General features: G+C 40.6%; 1 protein-coding gene and 2 long non-coding RNA genes across 4 annotated transcripts; 1 reads left to right on the top strand and 2 right to left on the bottom strand.

The window, feature by feature from the left end:
* LOC107639410 lies at positions 9,243 to 10,703 on the top strand. 2 transcript variants are annotated; one of them, XR_002360320.1, is made up of 4 exons: positions 9,243 to 9,670; positions 9,768 to 10,031; positions 10,116 to 10,237; positions 10,412 to 10,703. It is a non-coding gene; the product is annotated as an uncharacterized LOC107639410 (long non-coding RNA). The 2 variants fall into 2 exon arrangements; XR_001620124.2 differs by lacking the exon at positions 9,243 to 9,670 and having other exon boundaries at positions 9,701 to 9,812; positions 9,928 to 10,031.
* Positions 12,668 to 14,225, bottom strand: LOC110271096. The gene is made up of 2 exons (XR_002361217.1): positions 13,764 to 14,225; positions 12,668 to 13,666 (listed from the first exon to the last, which is right to left on the bottom strand). It is a non-coding gene; the product is annotated as an uncharacterized LOC110271096 (long non-coding RNA).
* LOC107636599 (2-hydroxyisoflavanone dehydratase) lies at positions 14,372 to 15,396 on the bottom strand (the record flags this gene model as incomplete). Its single annotated transcript, XM_016340099.2, has 1 exon — positions 14,372 to 15,396. A coding segment is annotated over one exon (909 nt), but the record flags the coding sequence as incomplete, so codon positions are not given.

Below are 15,397 nucleotides of genomic sequence, written 5' to 3' on the forward strand. Positions count from 1 at the left end.
ACGTATTTTTTTTTCTTAGGTGCAAATTACTAATGGTCCACCTGCTCTGGGGTTCTGTCTATAAAAGACAATTTTTTATTCCTCCATTTTATTCCATATCTACTCTTTTTTGTTTTGTTATTTTTTCTTGTCTCGTTCATTCAATGCTATGTTATTTTATTTTAGAAAAAATAATTATTTATATCCGTAAAAGATGCACTTGTACAAAAAGTGACAAAATTATTTTTGATAGATCAAAACAAATTTTGTATCCATAAAAATTTAGCCCCGTTTACCAAAAGTACCTAACATCAAAGATACATTAGAAACATTAAGTGAGAGTCTAACATGGCACGTTAAATGAGGATGTGGCATATTATTACTATTCTAAGGTGTCAAAAATATTATTGTTATAATACTATCCTTTTCTTCCATTTGTCCCAAATTGAAAATCCTAGAATGACAATAATGTGCACAGTAGATCCAACTCTTGTGCTTCAAATATAATGGTACCTTCAACGGAGATATGACTTCATCTTCCGAGAGGAATCCAGAGAAGAATTTGTTTGGGAGATGCTTGTGTGGATAGTACGTGATATTGTTATAATCTGGAACAGTGAGTAATACTGGGAGGTGGTTCATTCACTATTCTCTTTGAAAGATAGATATGTTTGTCTATTAATTTGTATTGATGAGAATATGTTACGTTGTGAATGCTTATATATTTCTTTTCTTTTGTATTGTAGACAATCACTACAAGAAAAATATTGAGCACTGTCGAATTTACTGTCGGAATTAGCGTCGATATGTACTAGTGGATTTCGCGTAAGATTTTTTGTTGGAAAGGAGAAGGAATTCATCGCCATAAAAAATTATCGTCAGAACAGATTTTTCCTCGCTAAATCCGACGATAATTGTTGGTGCAAAAACGGAAATCACGCATGCCAATTATACCGTCAATAGCGAGAAAAAATCCGACGGTATCCTTGTTTAATAAAACGCGTCGTTTTAGTGAGTTATTGACGGTAAAATTGGGGCTAAATTCAAACACAACCCTTTTCCCTCACTTGTATGATCTCTCTCTCTCTCTCTCTCTCTCTCTCTCTCTCTCTTCGTCTGCTCCTACTGCCACTGAGTAGCACGTTGCCACCGATCTCACCACCGCGTCTGGAGCACCTATTGTCACCGCCGCTAGACGTGCTCGTCGAATCTGCTGCTACTGTTGTCCCCATCACATCCTCTGCCACGGTTGCTATTCACGTCATCGTCATTGCCACCTATGTCGCCACGAAATATATATGAGACTGTAGCAACTATCATCAGATTGGTTTGTTGCGGTAAAAGCTTTGACTATTCAGTCCAACCTGTGGCAGCAGATCTTGGCCAATTATGTCATGCCAAGTACCCACGAAACCAAGATTACTGCTGACATGGCTGTGTTGTAAACTCTTAGTAGCTCGTGGTTTGTTTTTGTAAAACGGTTTATCGTTTCGTCGCGTTATTACTAACAAGCAAAGACGGATATTGGCTTTATTTTCTAAGTACTTTTATGGCAACCTTTTCGTAGCCGTTTTAGTATAGTACTTCATGATGTCGATGGCTATCGGGGTGATCAACCCCGAAATGCCGTAATCTTATTAAATCGACTGGTTGTTAGTAACCGTATGATGCCTGAAGCAGTAAGTCGGTAAAAAAGAACCATAGACATTCGTCAGGAGAAATTAAAGTATATTAAACTCACGAACTAAACAAACGTAAATATATAATGACAAATGCGAATATCAACAAGTGAATCGAGTAAACATGAAACTAATGAAATGTAATCAACAACAAATGAACATAAATATTAATCAAGGGAGCATGGGTGTTACTAAGTCGGGATGTCGTCTGACTTTCGGGACTGATGAGGCTTCTAAGAGTAGAACCTCCTTAAGTTCCCCGCATTCCATGTTCTGGGTACCTCTTTCCCGCCGAGTCGTTCCAGCCTATATGCTCCGCCGCCGACCACTTCCGTTATCCTGTACGGGCCTTTCCAATTGGCTGCCAACTTTCCTTCTCCCGGTGTTGGGGTGCCCACGTCATTTCGCCGTAAAACCAAATCGTTTGGTTCGAAATTCCTCCTCAACACCCTGGCGTTGTATCTCAAGGCTATCCTTTGTTTCAACGCCGCTTCCGACAAGTGTGCCATTTCCCTGGTTTCATCGATCAGATCCTTTTCAATGGCTTCTTCTACCCCGCCAAGGAGTAGCCAGGGGCTCGACTCTCCTATCTCCACGGGTATTACTGCGTCGACTCCATAGGTGAGCCGGTATGGCGTCTCGCTGGTGGAGGATTGTGGTGTTGTACGATAGGACCATAGAACCGATGCTAGCTCGTCCGCCCAGGCTCCCTTCCTCTGGTCGAGTCGTTTCTTAAGACCCTGGAGGATGACCTTGTTCGCCGCTTCGATTTGGCCGTTGGTCTGAGGGTGCTCGATGGACGAGAACTTCTGCTTTATCCCCAAGCCGGAAAGGAACTCCCCGAACCTCTTGTCGGCGAACTGCGTCCCATTGTCTGATATCACAACTTTTGGGACTCTAAACCTGGCGATTACCTGCCTCCACAAGAATTTCCAACAGTTTGCTGAGGATATGCTGGCTAATGGATCAGCTTCTACCCATTTGGTGTAATAGTCAACGGCAACAATTAGGTATTTGATCTGTCCAGGGCCAACGGGAAAGGGTCCCAATAGGTCGATCCCCCACTGAGAGAAGGGACGTGAGGCCATCAGTAGATTCAGCTCCGCTGTTGGGGCTTTGTGGAAATTGGCGTTTTCCTGGCACTTCCTGCACTTCTTTACGAACTCTTGTGAGTCTGACATCATTGAGGTCCAGAAGTAACCGGCCTTGACGAGCTTCCGCGCTAGAGCCTTCCCCCGATGTGGTGGCCGCAGCACCCCTCATGGACTTCCCTTAAGACATAGTCCGTTTGGTCAGGTCGTAGGCATTTCAATAGGGGTTGGTTCAGTCCTCTCTTGAATAGCTGGTCCTGTATAACGACGTACTTGGCTGCCTCCCTCTTTAGCGCTTTCGCAGTCTTGTGGTCGTCAGAAAGCTTGCTGTTTTCCAAAAAGTCCGTAATTGCGTCGATCCATGAGCGAACGACGTCTGCTCGGGTCACACATAGGGCAACTGTTGGCTCTTTTATCAATCCTTGGATCAGAGACCGGTTTTCTGTCCCCGGCTTCGTGCTGGCCAACATCGATAGGAGGTCGGCTTGGGTATTTCTTTCTCTTGGAACATGCCACACCACGACCTCATCGAATTCTTCCTTCAGACTTTTTACCCATTCCAAATATTTTTGTAGTAGGGAATCCTTGGCTTGATATGCCCCGTTGATTTGGGACGTGATGACCTGGGAGTCGCTGTTCACCTCCAGCTTGGTTGCCCCGACGTCTTTTGCTAAGAGCAGGCCAGCAATGAGGGCTTCATACTCTGCTTGATTGTTCGAGACCGGGAACTTGAACTTGATTGACTGCTCATATACCACTCCAGCGGGGCTTTCTAGGATGATCCCTGCTCCTCCGAACGTTTGGTTGGAGGCTCCGTCTACATGGAGTTTCCATCGTGTGTTCGGGATCTCGTAAGTGTCTCCCGTCACTACCACCAAGAAATCGGCCATCGCCTGGCCCTTAATTGCATGTTTGGGTTCGTACTGCAGGTCCTACTGGGATAGCTCGATTGCCCAAACTATCATCCTTCCCGCCAGGTCGGGCTTCTGCAAGACTTGGCGGATCGCTTGATCTATTCTGACGATTATCCGGTGTCCTTGGAAGTATTGCCGCAATCTTCGAGACGAGGTTAAGAGCTCATACGCCAGCTTTTCCAATTTACTATACCTCAGCTCTGCCCCTTGCAATGCTTTGCTAACAAAGTAGACCGGCTGTTGGGTTTTCCCTTCTTGCTGCACCAAGACGGCCGCCAAGGCCTCGTCTGTCACTGCCAAATATAAGAAAAGCACCTCCCCCTCCATAGGTTTGCCAAGGACTGGAGGTGCCGAGAGTATGCTCTTGAAGTGGTTGAAGGCCTCCTTACATGCTGGGGTCCACTCAAAAACTATTCCTTTTTTCATCAAGTTGAAAAATGGAAGGGCTTTGGCCGCCGACGCTCCGAGAAAATGAGATAGGGCCGTGAGTCTTCCGGCCAGCCTCTGTACGTCCTTAATGCACCCCGGGCTCGACATCCGCAAAATCGCTTCGTACTTCTCCGGGTTGGCTTCGACTCCCCTCTGGGTTATCATGAAACCCAAGAACTTTCCGGCTTCCATGGCAAAGGTGCACTTGAGAGGGTTAAGTCTGATATTGTGTCGTCGGAGGGACACGAACACAGTCTTTAGGTACCCAATTAGGTCTTCCGACTGGCCGGTCTTTACCAGGATGTCATCCACATACACCTCTACTGACTTCTCGATAAGTTTGCTGAAGACTTTTCTCATTAGCCTTTGGTAGGTTGCTCCCACATTCTTTAATCCGAACGGCATTACCCTGTAGCAATAGGTGCCACTTGGCGTTATAAACGCCGTTTTTTCTTCATCTGGTCGGTGCATCAGGATCTGGTTGTACCCAGAATATGCGTCCATGAAACTCAGAAAGCGATATCCCGCGGCCCCGTCCACTAAAGCATCAATGTTGGGGAGGGAAAATGAGTCCTTAGGGCATGCCTTGTTGAGGTCGGAGTAGTCTACACACATCCTCCACTTCCCATTAGCCTTCTTAACCAGGATCACGTTCGACAACCAGGTCGAGTAGTCTAGTTCTTGGATGAATCATGCTTCTAACAGGCTGCCATTTGCTTTGCCACCTCGTTGGCTCTCTCCTGGGACATTTTCCTTCGTCTTTGGGCTACGGGCTTGGCGTCTGCCTTCACGGCCAGGTGGTGCAACATGAATTGGGGGTCGATCCCCGGAATGTCGGCTGGTGTCCAGGCAAACAGATCGCCATTTTCTCGAATCATTTCCATCAAAGGCTCTTTCAAGTTGTAGGGGAGGTTTCTATTCACAAAGGTGAACTTATCTTCTGAGTCGCCGACTCTGAACTTCTCCAGGTCTCCTTCAGGCTTTGGCCTTGGTTTGTCGTCAATCCTAGCGTCCAGGTCAGCTAGAAAAACCCCAGATGCCTCCTTTGACTTCTTCCTTAGGGAGAGGCTGGCATTGTCGCACGCGACAGCCGTTTCTAGATCTCCCCTGATGGATCCCACCGACTCATCGTCGGCTATAAACTTCATTGTCAGCAGCTTGGTACATATTACCGCCCCGTACTCGTTGATCGTCTTCCTCCCTAAGATAAGGTTGTAAGCCGTGGAGTCCTTCATAACAACAAACTCTGCCATCAGTGACCTTTTTCCTTGGCTTCCCCCAATGTACACCGGGAGGGAGATTATTCCATCAGGCTTGATAAAATTATCCCCTAAGCCAACCACACCGTGGTGGTGAGTTCTTAAGTCGGCTTCTCGAAGACCCAGGGCGTCAAACACGTTTCGGAACATAATGTTTGAGTCAGCTCCGGTGTCAACGAGAATTCGCCTGACCAAACCGGTTCCTACTCTTGCTGTGATTACCATGGGAGGGTTCTCCGGGAGGTCGTGGAACCATTGGTCCTCCGGTCCGAACGATATCGTCGGGATTCTCCTAGGGAAATGCCCTTGGTTAGCCGACGACATAGCCAAGACCTTAACGTCTTTCTTTGTTGCCGACTTAGACCTTGCTACAACATCACTCCCGACTACGACATTCACGATGGTGAGGCCACGGTCGTCCTCTTCGGGCTCTTGCCTTGGTTTGACGGCGCGGCTTCTATCGTCACCAGATCGGTCGCGCTCTCGCCTTCTGGGTTCTCTTATGAGGTGAGAGAACTTTGCGAACTTACCTTCCCGGATCGCCTGCTCCAGAGCGTCCTTCAGGTCGAAACAATCTTGGGTTTTATGGCCGAAGCCCTTATGGTAGTCGCAGTAGAGGTTCTTGTTCCCTCCGATTCTGTCCTTGAGCTGGCGAGGCTTCGACAAGATGCCTTTGTCGGCTATCTGCTGGTACACCTCAACGATCGGGGCAGTCAGGGGCTTGTAGTTAGTGAACCTCCCTACCTGGGGGAATGGCTTGAAGGTTTTAGCTGGCCCTCCGTGTTTGGAGTGCTCCTTAGGCCTTTTCCCATTACCGGGCTGACGAGTAGGGTGATAGGTGGGTTGCCGCTTGTTAGCTGCTATGACTTAGCTGACCTCCTCGTCGTTGATATACTCTCGAGCCACAATTTGGTTTTCTTGCATTGTCCACACGGGTTTGGTGGTGAGGTGTTTCCTGAAGTCTTCATTCAATAGCCCGTTTGTCAGACACAGGCTGGCCACCGAGTCGGTCAGGCCGTCAATCTCTAGGCATTCGTCATTGAACTTGTCCAGATACTTCCTAGTCGGTTCCCTGCTTCTTTGCGTCACCCCCAGCAAGTTGATCGGGTGCTTTGCTTCGGCAATGCACGTGGTGGTCCCAACAGAAAATCCATTCAGGCCAGATCCCCACAGACGGCGCCAATGTTCGTGACTTCGGGTCCCGAACGGGTCGGAGATGCTTTGAGTGTGTGATGGTGGGAACCAGCTTGGATCTGGGTCATTGGTGCGTGGATGGACCTCCCGGATAGGTTCTGGCGCGTGAGGACTGGGGTTTCACAACTTCCCGAGCTGGTGATTGGATGAGGGGGAGCCACCGACAAAAAGGACTCCGACGCTCAAGACAGGTGGCAGTAAAAGTGAGGAAATCGTGACGTACCTTGTGGGAGGGGTAGGGCCCTCCTCTTATATACTCTGCGTCTAGAGCAAGTCCCACAGTACTGACCTACTTTCTAGAAAATTTCCTCTCTCAGCTGTCATATAACTGGCTGGGAGAGAGGAGGTGTCCGGGTATTCCTCGCAGTTCAGGCATCGCGCGTTCGTCTGGTCGGCCGCTCGGGCGGGGCACCATGCCAGCTGGGCCGGGGCATCATGTCAGCTGAACCGGGTTAAAACAATTCTTATTAATGTTTTTAATAGTGTGAGATTTTATCCAATAATATAAAATTATTCATTTTTTTTACTGATTAAATATTAGTCAAATTTTAATAAAAATACTGGCTTCAAACTTTTTCAATATAGAAGACCTCTAGTCCTTGCACATTTTGTTTTCCTTGACGACCTATAAATGAAATGAGTTGTAATTTTTTTTTTCGGTATTCGAAATGAGTGGTATTCGTGTGAACTACCATAGGATAAACTGAAACAAATCCTTCACAAGCTTTACAACCCTATTTCGATGTCATTTTTTTTTCTTCTCAATTGGTCCTAAACGGTGGTTAAACCAGACTATTAAAAGGTTCCATCCATTGGCTACTTAATGATTGTTTGGTGAAATTCATAAAAATAACACATGATCAAATAACTTCATAAATTATAAGTCAAAAGTTAGTCTATTAATTGAATTTGGTTTAAACAAATTAAACAAACAGAATTATCTGTATATTTTTACCCCTTCTGCTGCACAGTACAATAATTGCGCAACACGTTGCAGCTTTAATTATTTGTTAAACAACCAAGTGGATTCTTTTATTTTTTTTCAATGGAATACGGATTCATAATACTTGTCGCATAGAAATATAAAAACGTTGGTCGGCGAAACCCTAGTTAAACTATATTTATCCAACCACTACTACTTATGAAGTTAGTAAATTAGTCAAATTACTTTGAAAGATAGTCCTTTTAATTATTCTAAAATTTTGACGACAAGTGATAGAGCGTGTTTGGATTGCAAAAAAAATAGAAAAAAATTTCAGAAATTAGTAGTTTTATTAAAATTTAATTCACATTTAATTATTAAAAAAATATATAATATAAAATTTAAACGATGACATCCGGAATTGGAATAAGGACATGTATTAAAGTGACATTATCTCGCTATATGGTTTAATTTTATCTTCTAAATAATGTCCACTCCATGTGGTATTGCATCCTAACTGTTGATGTGTGTGCATGCGTCTGTGAAATTCACATCAAATTGATAAATTAGGACAAGTTTTTTTTTTCTTTTAAAGTTTTTAAATATATCTAAAAATGGTTAAACTTGTACCATCTAATAAAATTTAAAAATATTATTCATACACTAAAATCAATTATTAATATATTTATGTATAAAATATACATATGACATGTGACAACTTTTAATATATATTTATATTAATGACTGATTTTAGTAATTAATTTTAGTACACACAACAGAGTAAAATAAAATTAAAAAAATATCTCACGAAAATAAATAACTAAGATCTGAATACTTGATATATTGCATGAAAACGTCTTTATTTAAAATAAAAAAAAACATTAATTTAACATCCTACTAAATTAAGAAGAACATTTTGATAAAGACATTTAAAATATATTTTTTTAAAGGCGTTTACATGTGTCATGATATTATTGGACATTTTTATTAAACTGGTTAATAATTTAATTTTTAATAAACCAGAATAAAATTGGTTTATTATAGTAATAATAATAAACCTAATTGTCCACACTATAACTATTAGACCTGATTTGATCCGACCGATTTACATAATCTAAATCGAATCATGTTTAAATTTTTTGATAAAAAAATAAATATATCCCTAATTTTTGTTTTAAAAAAAACTATGATCCAGTGGGTTACGTAAATTGATCAGTTCGACTTGATCTGATAACAATTGAGTTTATTGTTATTGTTATAAAAAATTCGATTTTATTCTAGTTTATTAAAAAATTAAAAAATAACCGATTCATTAATACGTCTAATAATAATACAACACATAAATGTCACATTTTACGCGTATTTATGAAAGCATCCTTCCAACCTATTAATAAGGGAAGAAAAAGATTGAAAATAAAACGGGGATGGAGTATCAATAGGTGATGATTTAGTAATAAAAAATATTGGTGTTTGCTATGGTACGATCATAAATTCATACGTACCGATATATTTAAAATATGGACAAGTAATAACAATGCATGTGGAATTTATTTTCCACATCAGCATTTAATTTTTTCTTTTTTAAATATATATTATATCACCACTTTTACTAATACACCCTTTTAATTAAATAAAAATAAAAAAATATTTTTTATTTAATTTTATAAAAAATCTTAAACATCCTTACTTTATTTGATTAAACAAAAATACCCTTTTAAATTAATCAAATTTTAGAATTTAATTAATCCTAATTTTATAGTTTCAAATAATTTAAACAACAAAATAAAAACATAAAAAAAAAAACTAAAAATCAATCGTTCTTTATCTTCTCTAATTTTCCTAATCATTCGTCCCTTCCTCTGAAGCAAAGCAAAACGTATCAAAAAAACAAAAAATCAATTGTTCTTCATCTTCTCGAATTCTCCTAATCATTCGTGCCCCCTTCTGAAGAAAAGCATTAAAAGTCCCAAACCAAAACGGCAAAACCCTAGCCCTAGATTCTTTGCCGCCGCCGTCCCCAGGTTCTCAACACTTCCGCTTCTTCCTATTCCCCCATTCCGGAATCCAGGTAGCTCGGCACGTCGTCCCCATCCTCGCTGGCTTCTTTGTCCGTGGCTTGGACCAGTTCATCTTCGGGTCACCGCTTGCCATGGTCTCTGCTCTCGCCGTCATCTCGCCGGTTGCGGCCGTGTCTCCGTCGAAGGTTAGTAGCCCTGCTCTGACAAAAAATGCATGTTTCAAAGAAATGATTGGTAAAAGGCGTTTCGGTTATGGAGATTGCGATGCTTTTCATGATGCAGGTATATATATCTTGGGCTATTCGACAGCGAAGTAGAAGCTGCAAGGTCCTAGTGATACGTGAATTATATTCTACCTGCACTGAATTTATTACCCTGAATTTTCAAGCTCACTAGGGCTCCAATCCAACACGTGTATCCCTTTTGATTTTCTGGAATTCAGGGCTTATGACAAGGCTGCTATCAAATGCAATAGAAGAGAAGCAGTGACTAACTTTGAGCCAAGTACATATGAAGGAGAGATGAAATCTCCAGCCATCAATGAAGGTATAACAATGATCTATTTTGCTCCTCTTAATGTACAAGTGACTAATGTCACTGTAAAATTGAATTTGTGTTTGTTTTCTACAGGTGGCATTCCTAATCTTGAACTTAATTTGGGCATAGCAACTCCAGGACATGGTCTGAAAGAAGATAGGGGGCAACTCCAGTTCCCCTGGGTCCCTTACAGCATGCATGCTGGAAGAACAATGGTACAGTTGAACATCAAATCTACATTTTTTAAGGTTCATTCAAAATTATGCTTTCACAAGCCTTCATTCAAATATGGCTTTCTCTTTTTGAAGGTTTGTTGTATAGTTCTATTAATTCTTCACGTCTTTGTCCTACCTAGTGATCATAACATGTCGGGCTCTTGTCGTTTGCAGGTGAAAACCAATGTTAAGAAATAGTGACACATCTTCTGAAGAGACCATATTTGATGATAACCGTTCCAGCTTATAACAAACACCAATAAATATGTGTTTGATGTGGATAACCTTATTTAATTTATGCTCTTAGCTGTAGAAAAAGGTTGTAGGGGAATGTTCCAAATTATAGATCAGTAATTTGTAAAAATGTAGGGGATCATGTGGACCTTATGCTAAGTGAATGTTGTTTTTCTTATTTTAATTGAAATTATCAGGGCTTCCTAAGCTTCAAATGCTTAAAATTTACCAATGGGAGGAAAAGAGAATGGGAACTGCTTCACAGCCAGAGAATTTATCAGAAATATCCAGAACTATTTACCACATGTGATAGGAGCAGTTCTAATATTTTAACAACATATGTGATAAGCCGAGTTTCTAGCCTTGCTAAAAAAATTTGAAAAAAAATTCTCTGTCATAACCAAATACATATACAACTGAAGGGTTTCCTCTATAATGTAGCCAACATTTTCATGAACAAATATCTGGGGTGTCAATCAGGCATCTTAGAAGGATGTGGACTCCATTTGTAGGGATAGTAAAATGCTTTCCTCGCCAGATTCTTGAATTGGTCCCCTGGTGGTGTGGTTAGGTGATCCACCATCTTCCGGTGAGATGCGGTCAAGGTCGATAAGTACGGAACTCTGTGCTGTTCTCAATGCTTCTAGTTCTGCTGAAACTTCTTTCATGGTTGGTCTTTTCTTCCCACTGAGTCTCAAGCATATCATTGCAAGATTTGCAATGGCAAGAATGTGACCTTCCCTTGCTTCCTTAAGCACTTTGGCATCCAGAATTTCAGAAAGCTGGTTCTCCTTCATCAGAAAAATGAATTCTGTTATCAGATTCTGACCCTTATCTTCTAATCATATGTGTCATTGTTATGTTAATGCATGGGTATATATATACATTACCAATGTTTCTTTTCCTTTTGTTCTCCTAATGTCTTCGGCCTAGTATTCTTTTTCTTTTTCTTTTAAACTTTAATAATCATAAAATTTTATTTAATTATTTTTGGTAAAATAATTTTTTTAAAAACAAAATTTCAACAAATATAATAATTCAATTAATTATTTAATTTTTAAAAATCTGGGTGTTACACAACTTGACTATTACAGCTTTCCGTGAAGAGCTAATTCTTAAATGCTTAAATTTACCTCTGCTCTTCATTACATACATTAACAATCTTCCAATGAACCTCATTCTACATGACTTTCAATGTTTAGTACAAAGCATAAATGTTAGAAACATAATGTGGTTAAGAACTTGTTTGTGAGAAACTAAACTTCATATATTACACTTACAGTAGTTACATATACAAAAACAATAGCAGGAAGGTATAATATCATTTACTATAAATGAAATTGTAATTCTCTGGGAAAGCTATTTCCTAGGATTTTAGTTTCCAATTCCATGTATAATCATGCTTTGGTCAAACATAAAACTACTCTAACAACTGTATGCAACCTAGATTGTCATGACTACCATTCTTGTTTAGTTATGCAGGCTTGCTTGAGCTAGGCTTGTGTATACTCTTCAATTAAGTTCATAAGTGCCAGTTTAGTTGAAACTGCAGGCTATTATATATTTAAAAATTTTGAGGGTGTTTTGTGGAATTGGCAAATCAATAGTTATATCCATTGATAAAATGGTCTCTTGTTTTCATTCTCATATTGCACTAGTAGCATAGTTGTTTCTACTTGCCATTATTAGTTGCAAACTTGTTTGTTATAGTTTGGATCTTTCTCATTCATTTTGGTATTGCATAGGGTAAAAAAAAAAAGGGTCACGAGCCAACTTCATAACAAATCACTACTTTCTATGATTTGTTGCCAATCTTATCTCTATAATTTTAAATTATTTAATATAAATTATACTTTCTGTTTTTTTATCAGCTTGTTTTCACATTATTTCTGCATTTGTTTCTTTCTTCATATGAATTGAACAGTAAAATTGAACAAAGCTACATTAAGTATGGACATGCAGCTTAAGTGTGATTGGATTTGAAAAGAAAAAAGAAATCAAAATTATTTGTAAATCTTAAGTTCAATGAAATGATGAATCTTGCACATTGACATTGCAAATGCATGATAGAAGTTCTGGCCAACTGATTCATGGGTCACAAATCACAATGAATATACCTATTGAATTTATTATCAAATTCTAGGCTCTAAAGGCTGTAACAAGAAGTTTATTTGAATCATTAGTAGAAGAATATGATAAAGTCAAACAGCACTGATTGACTTGATTAAGAGAAGTCAGAGGCCTTTGGTTTACATCAAACTTGAAACACAATTCTGCATCTTGAGTTCCACAACACTGCATATGGCACAAGCTATCTAGAAATCTGAACATTGCATTGCTTGAGGTGTGCCATTTGAAATGGCTATGATAACTTTGATGTAGCTAATATTATGTTATGCAGCCAAAAATGTAAGATGGTTTGAATTCATCTTTTCAAGCTTTTGAAATGGCTATTTAAAGGAGAGATCATTAGAGCTTTAATTAAACAATGTTCGGCTAGTGAACAACTTAAAGAAGTGACATAGCTGAAGGTTGTTTCCTTTTATGTAATCCCACATTCTTTTTATAACCTCAGCTCTTGATAACTCACTTTCTCCGGTACCAAGGAAATTTACAAGGGCATCAGATAGTTGAAGAGGTGCAAGAAAACCTGATTTCTCCCCTTTTGACGTTTTTAATTTTTCTTTGGTTCCTCTGATTCTGTCAGAGTAGGTAAAGGATGTAGTGAACATGCTATTTTCATATAAAACTTGTATCAACAAGTATAGCAACACGAAAACCACTACCACATACCATGAGTTACCCCCAAGTTGGAGATATTAATAAGACAATTTTATGGATGATATATATGAACTTCAAATAGCATAGAGAACCCAGTTTTTTTTCACCAAATAATTATGTCATTTTCTGACCCCCTAAATTAAATGTTCATGTGACCTAATAATAGTTCAAGAACAACACTATGATATTAGGAAAACAAAGAAAAATATATATTCCCCATAATAGATGATCTCATGAAATTTTGGCAAACTAAAGTTTAGAATTAACTTAGAACAAACTGTGAATAGATTTGGCAAACAACATTGCACTTATCAGCAATTACACCAGCAAAAGAACAATTGTGAGACTGTTATCAAGTTTCACTAGGACCTTGCAGCTTCTACTTCACTGTCGAATAGCCCAAGATATATATACCTGCATCATGAAAAGCATCGCAATCTCTATAACCGAAACGCCTTTTACCAATCGTTTCTTTGAAACATGCATTTTTTGTCAAAGCAGGGCCACTAACCTTCAACGGAGACACGGCGGCAACCAGCAAGACGACGGCGAGAGCAGAGACGATGGCAAGCGGTGACCCGAAGGCGAGATGGTCCAAGCCACGGACAGAGAAGCCAACGAGGATGGGGACGACGTGCTGAGCTACCTGGGTTGCGGAAAGGGGGAAGAGGAAGAAGCTGAAGCGCTGAGAACCTGGGGACGGCCGCGGCAAAGAACCTAGGGCTAAGGTTTTGGCGTTTTGGTTTGGGACTTTCAATGCTTTGCTTTAGAAGGGGCAAGAATGATTAGGAGAATTGGAGAAGACGAAGAACGATTGATTTTTTATTTTTTTTATATGTTTTGCTTTGCTTCAGAGTGAGGGGACGAATAATTAGGGAAATTAGAGAAGATAAAGAATGATTGATTTTTAGTTTTTTTTTATGTTTTTATTTAGTTGTTTAAATTATTTGAAACTTTAAAATTAGGATTAATTGAATTCTAAAATTTGATTAATTTAAAAGGGTATTTTTGTCTAATCAAATAAAATAAGGATGTTTAAGACTTTTTATAAATTTTATAAAAAAATATTTTTTATTTTTATTTAATTAAAAGGGTATATTAGCAATAATAGCTAATTAATTAATTTTAGTGCATAACCAACATTTTTATTGAATTATTGGTAGATAAAATTAGCATTCCAAGAACCTCATTTCTAATGTGTATGTCATGAGAAATGAAGAACAGCTAACTGCGCTTTATTGTTGATTGATGAAAGAAGCAATCTTTCGTAAAACCTCACGAGCATTGTCTTCGTCTGGCTCATAAACATGGTTGCAATGTCCTAAACCCAAATTCACAACAAGCTCAACACTCCCACTCCAGCCACTCTTCTTCAGCGCCTCAACGTACTTCTCTCCAGCAACCAGCAATGGATCCTTCTCCGCCACACATACCAACACCCTCTCACATCCAAGCCTCCTTAAATCCTCCGCCGCCGGCTTCAGCCTCGGATCCTCCGGCCCCTCGTTTTCCGGACACATGTACAGCCACTGACTGTCGTCCCCTGTGCCTCCGAAGAAAGGATGGACGAGGATCGCCCCCGCAATCCTCACACCCGGCGCTAAACCTATTTTTCCCACTTGGCTAACTGCCCAATGGGTAAGGTTACCGCCGGCGCTGTTCCCAGCTACGAAAACACGATGCAAATCGGCGTGTTCGTTTAGCCAGGAATCCGGCCCTGTCGCACCCGCGTGAGACGCGACCCACTGGAGGCTGCTCCGGGCGTCGTAGTAGCATGCGGGCAGTGGCCGAACCGGAAACTTGGCGTACTCTACAGAGACAGCGAGTACGTTGGCTTCGTTGGCGATTGCGGCAACGTGGTTGTGGTATTCCGGAGTGAAGGCGGACCTGGCGCAGAAGCCGCTGCCATGGAAGAAGAGGAAGACGGGGAGTTTGGTGTTGGGGTTGGTGGTTTTTGGGAGGAAAAGGCGAGCGGAGAGGGGTGGGTTGGCGGTGATGACGGCGTCTTTGGTGCGGAGGCCGGTGGTGGGGTCGTCGAAGGGAGGAATGATTGTTGGTGGAGGACGGAGGAGCTCGACGGTGCCGTCTTTGTAGACGCGGAAGAAGTTGAACTCGTGTTTTAACTCTTTTTCTTGTGTGATAGTT

The sequence above is a fragment of the Arachis ipaensis genome, chromosome B04 (genome assembly GCF_000816755.2).
Source record: "Arachis ipaensis cultivar K30076 chromosome B04, Araip1.1, whole genome shotgun sequence".
Taxonomy (NCBI): Eukaryota; Viridiplantae; Streptophyta; class Magnoliopsida; order Fabales; family Fabaceae; genus Arachis; species Arachis ipaensis.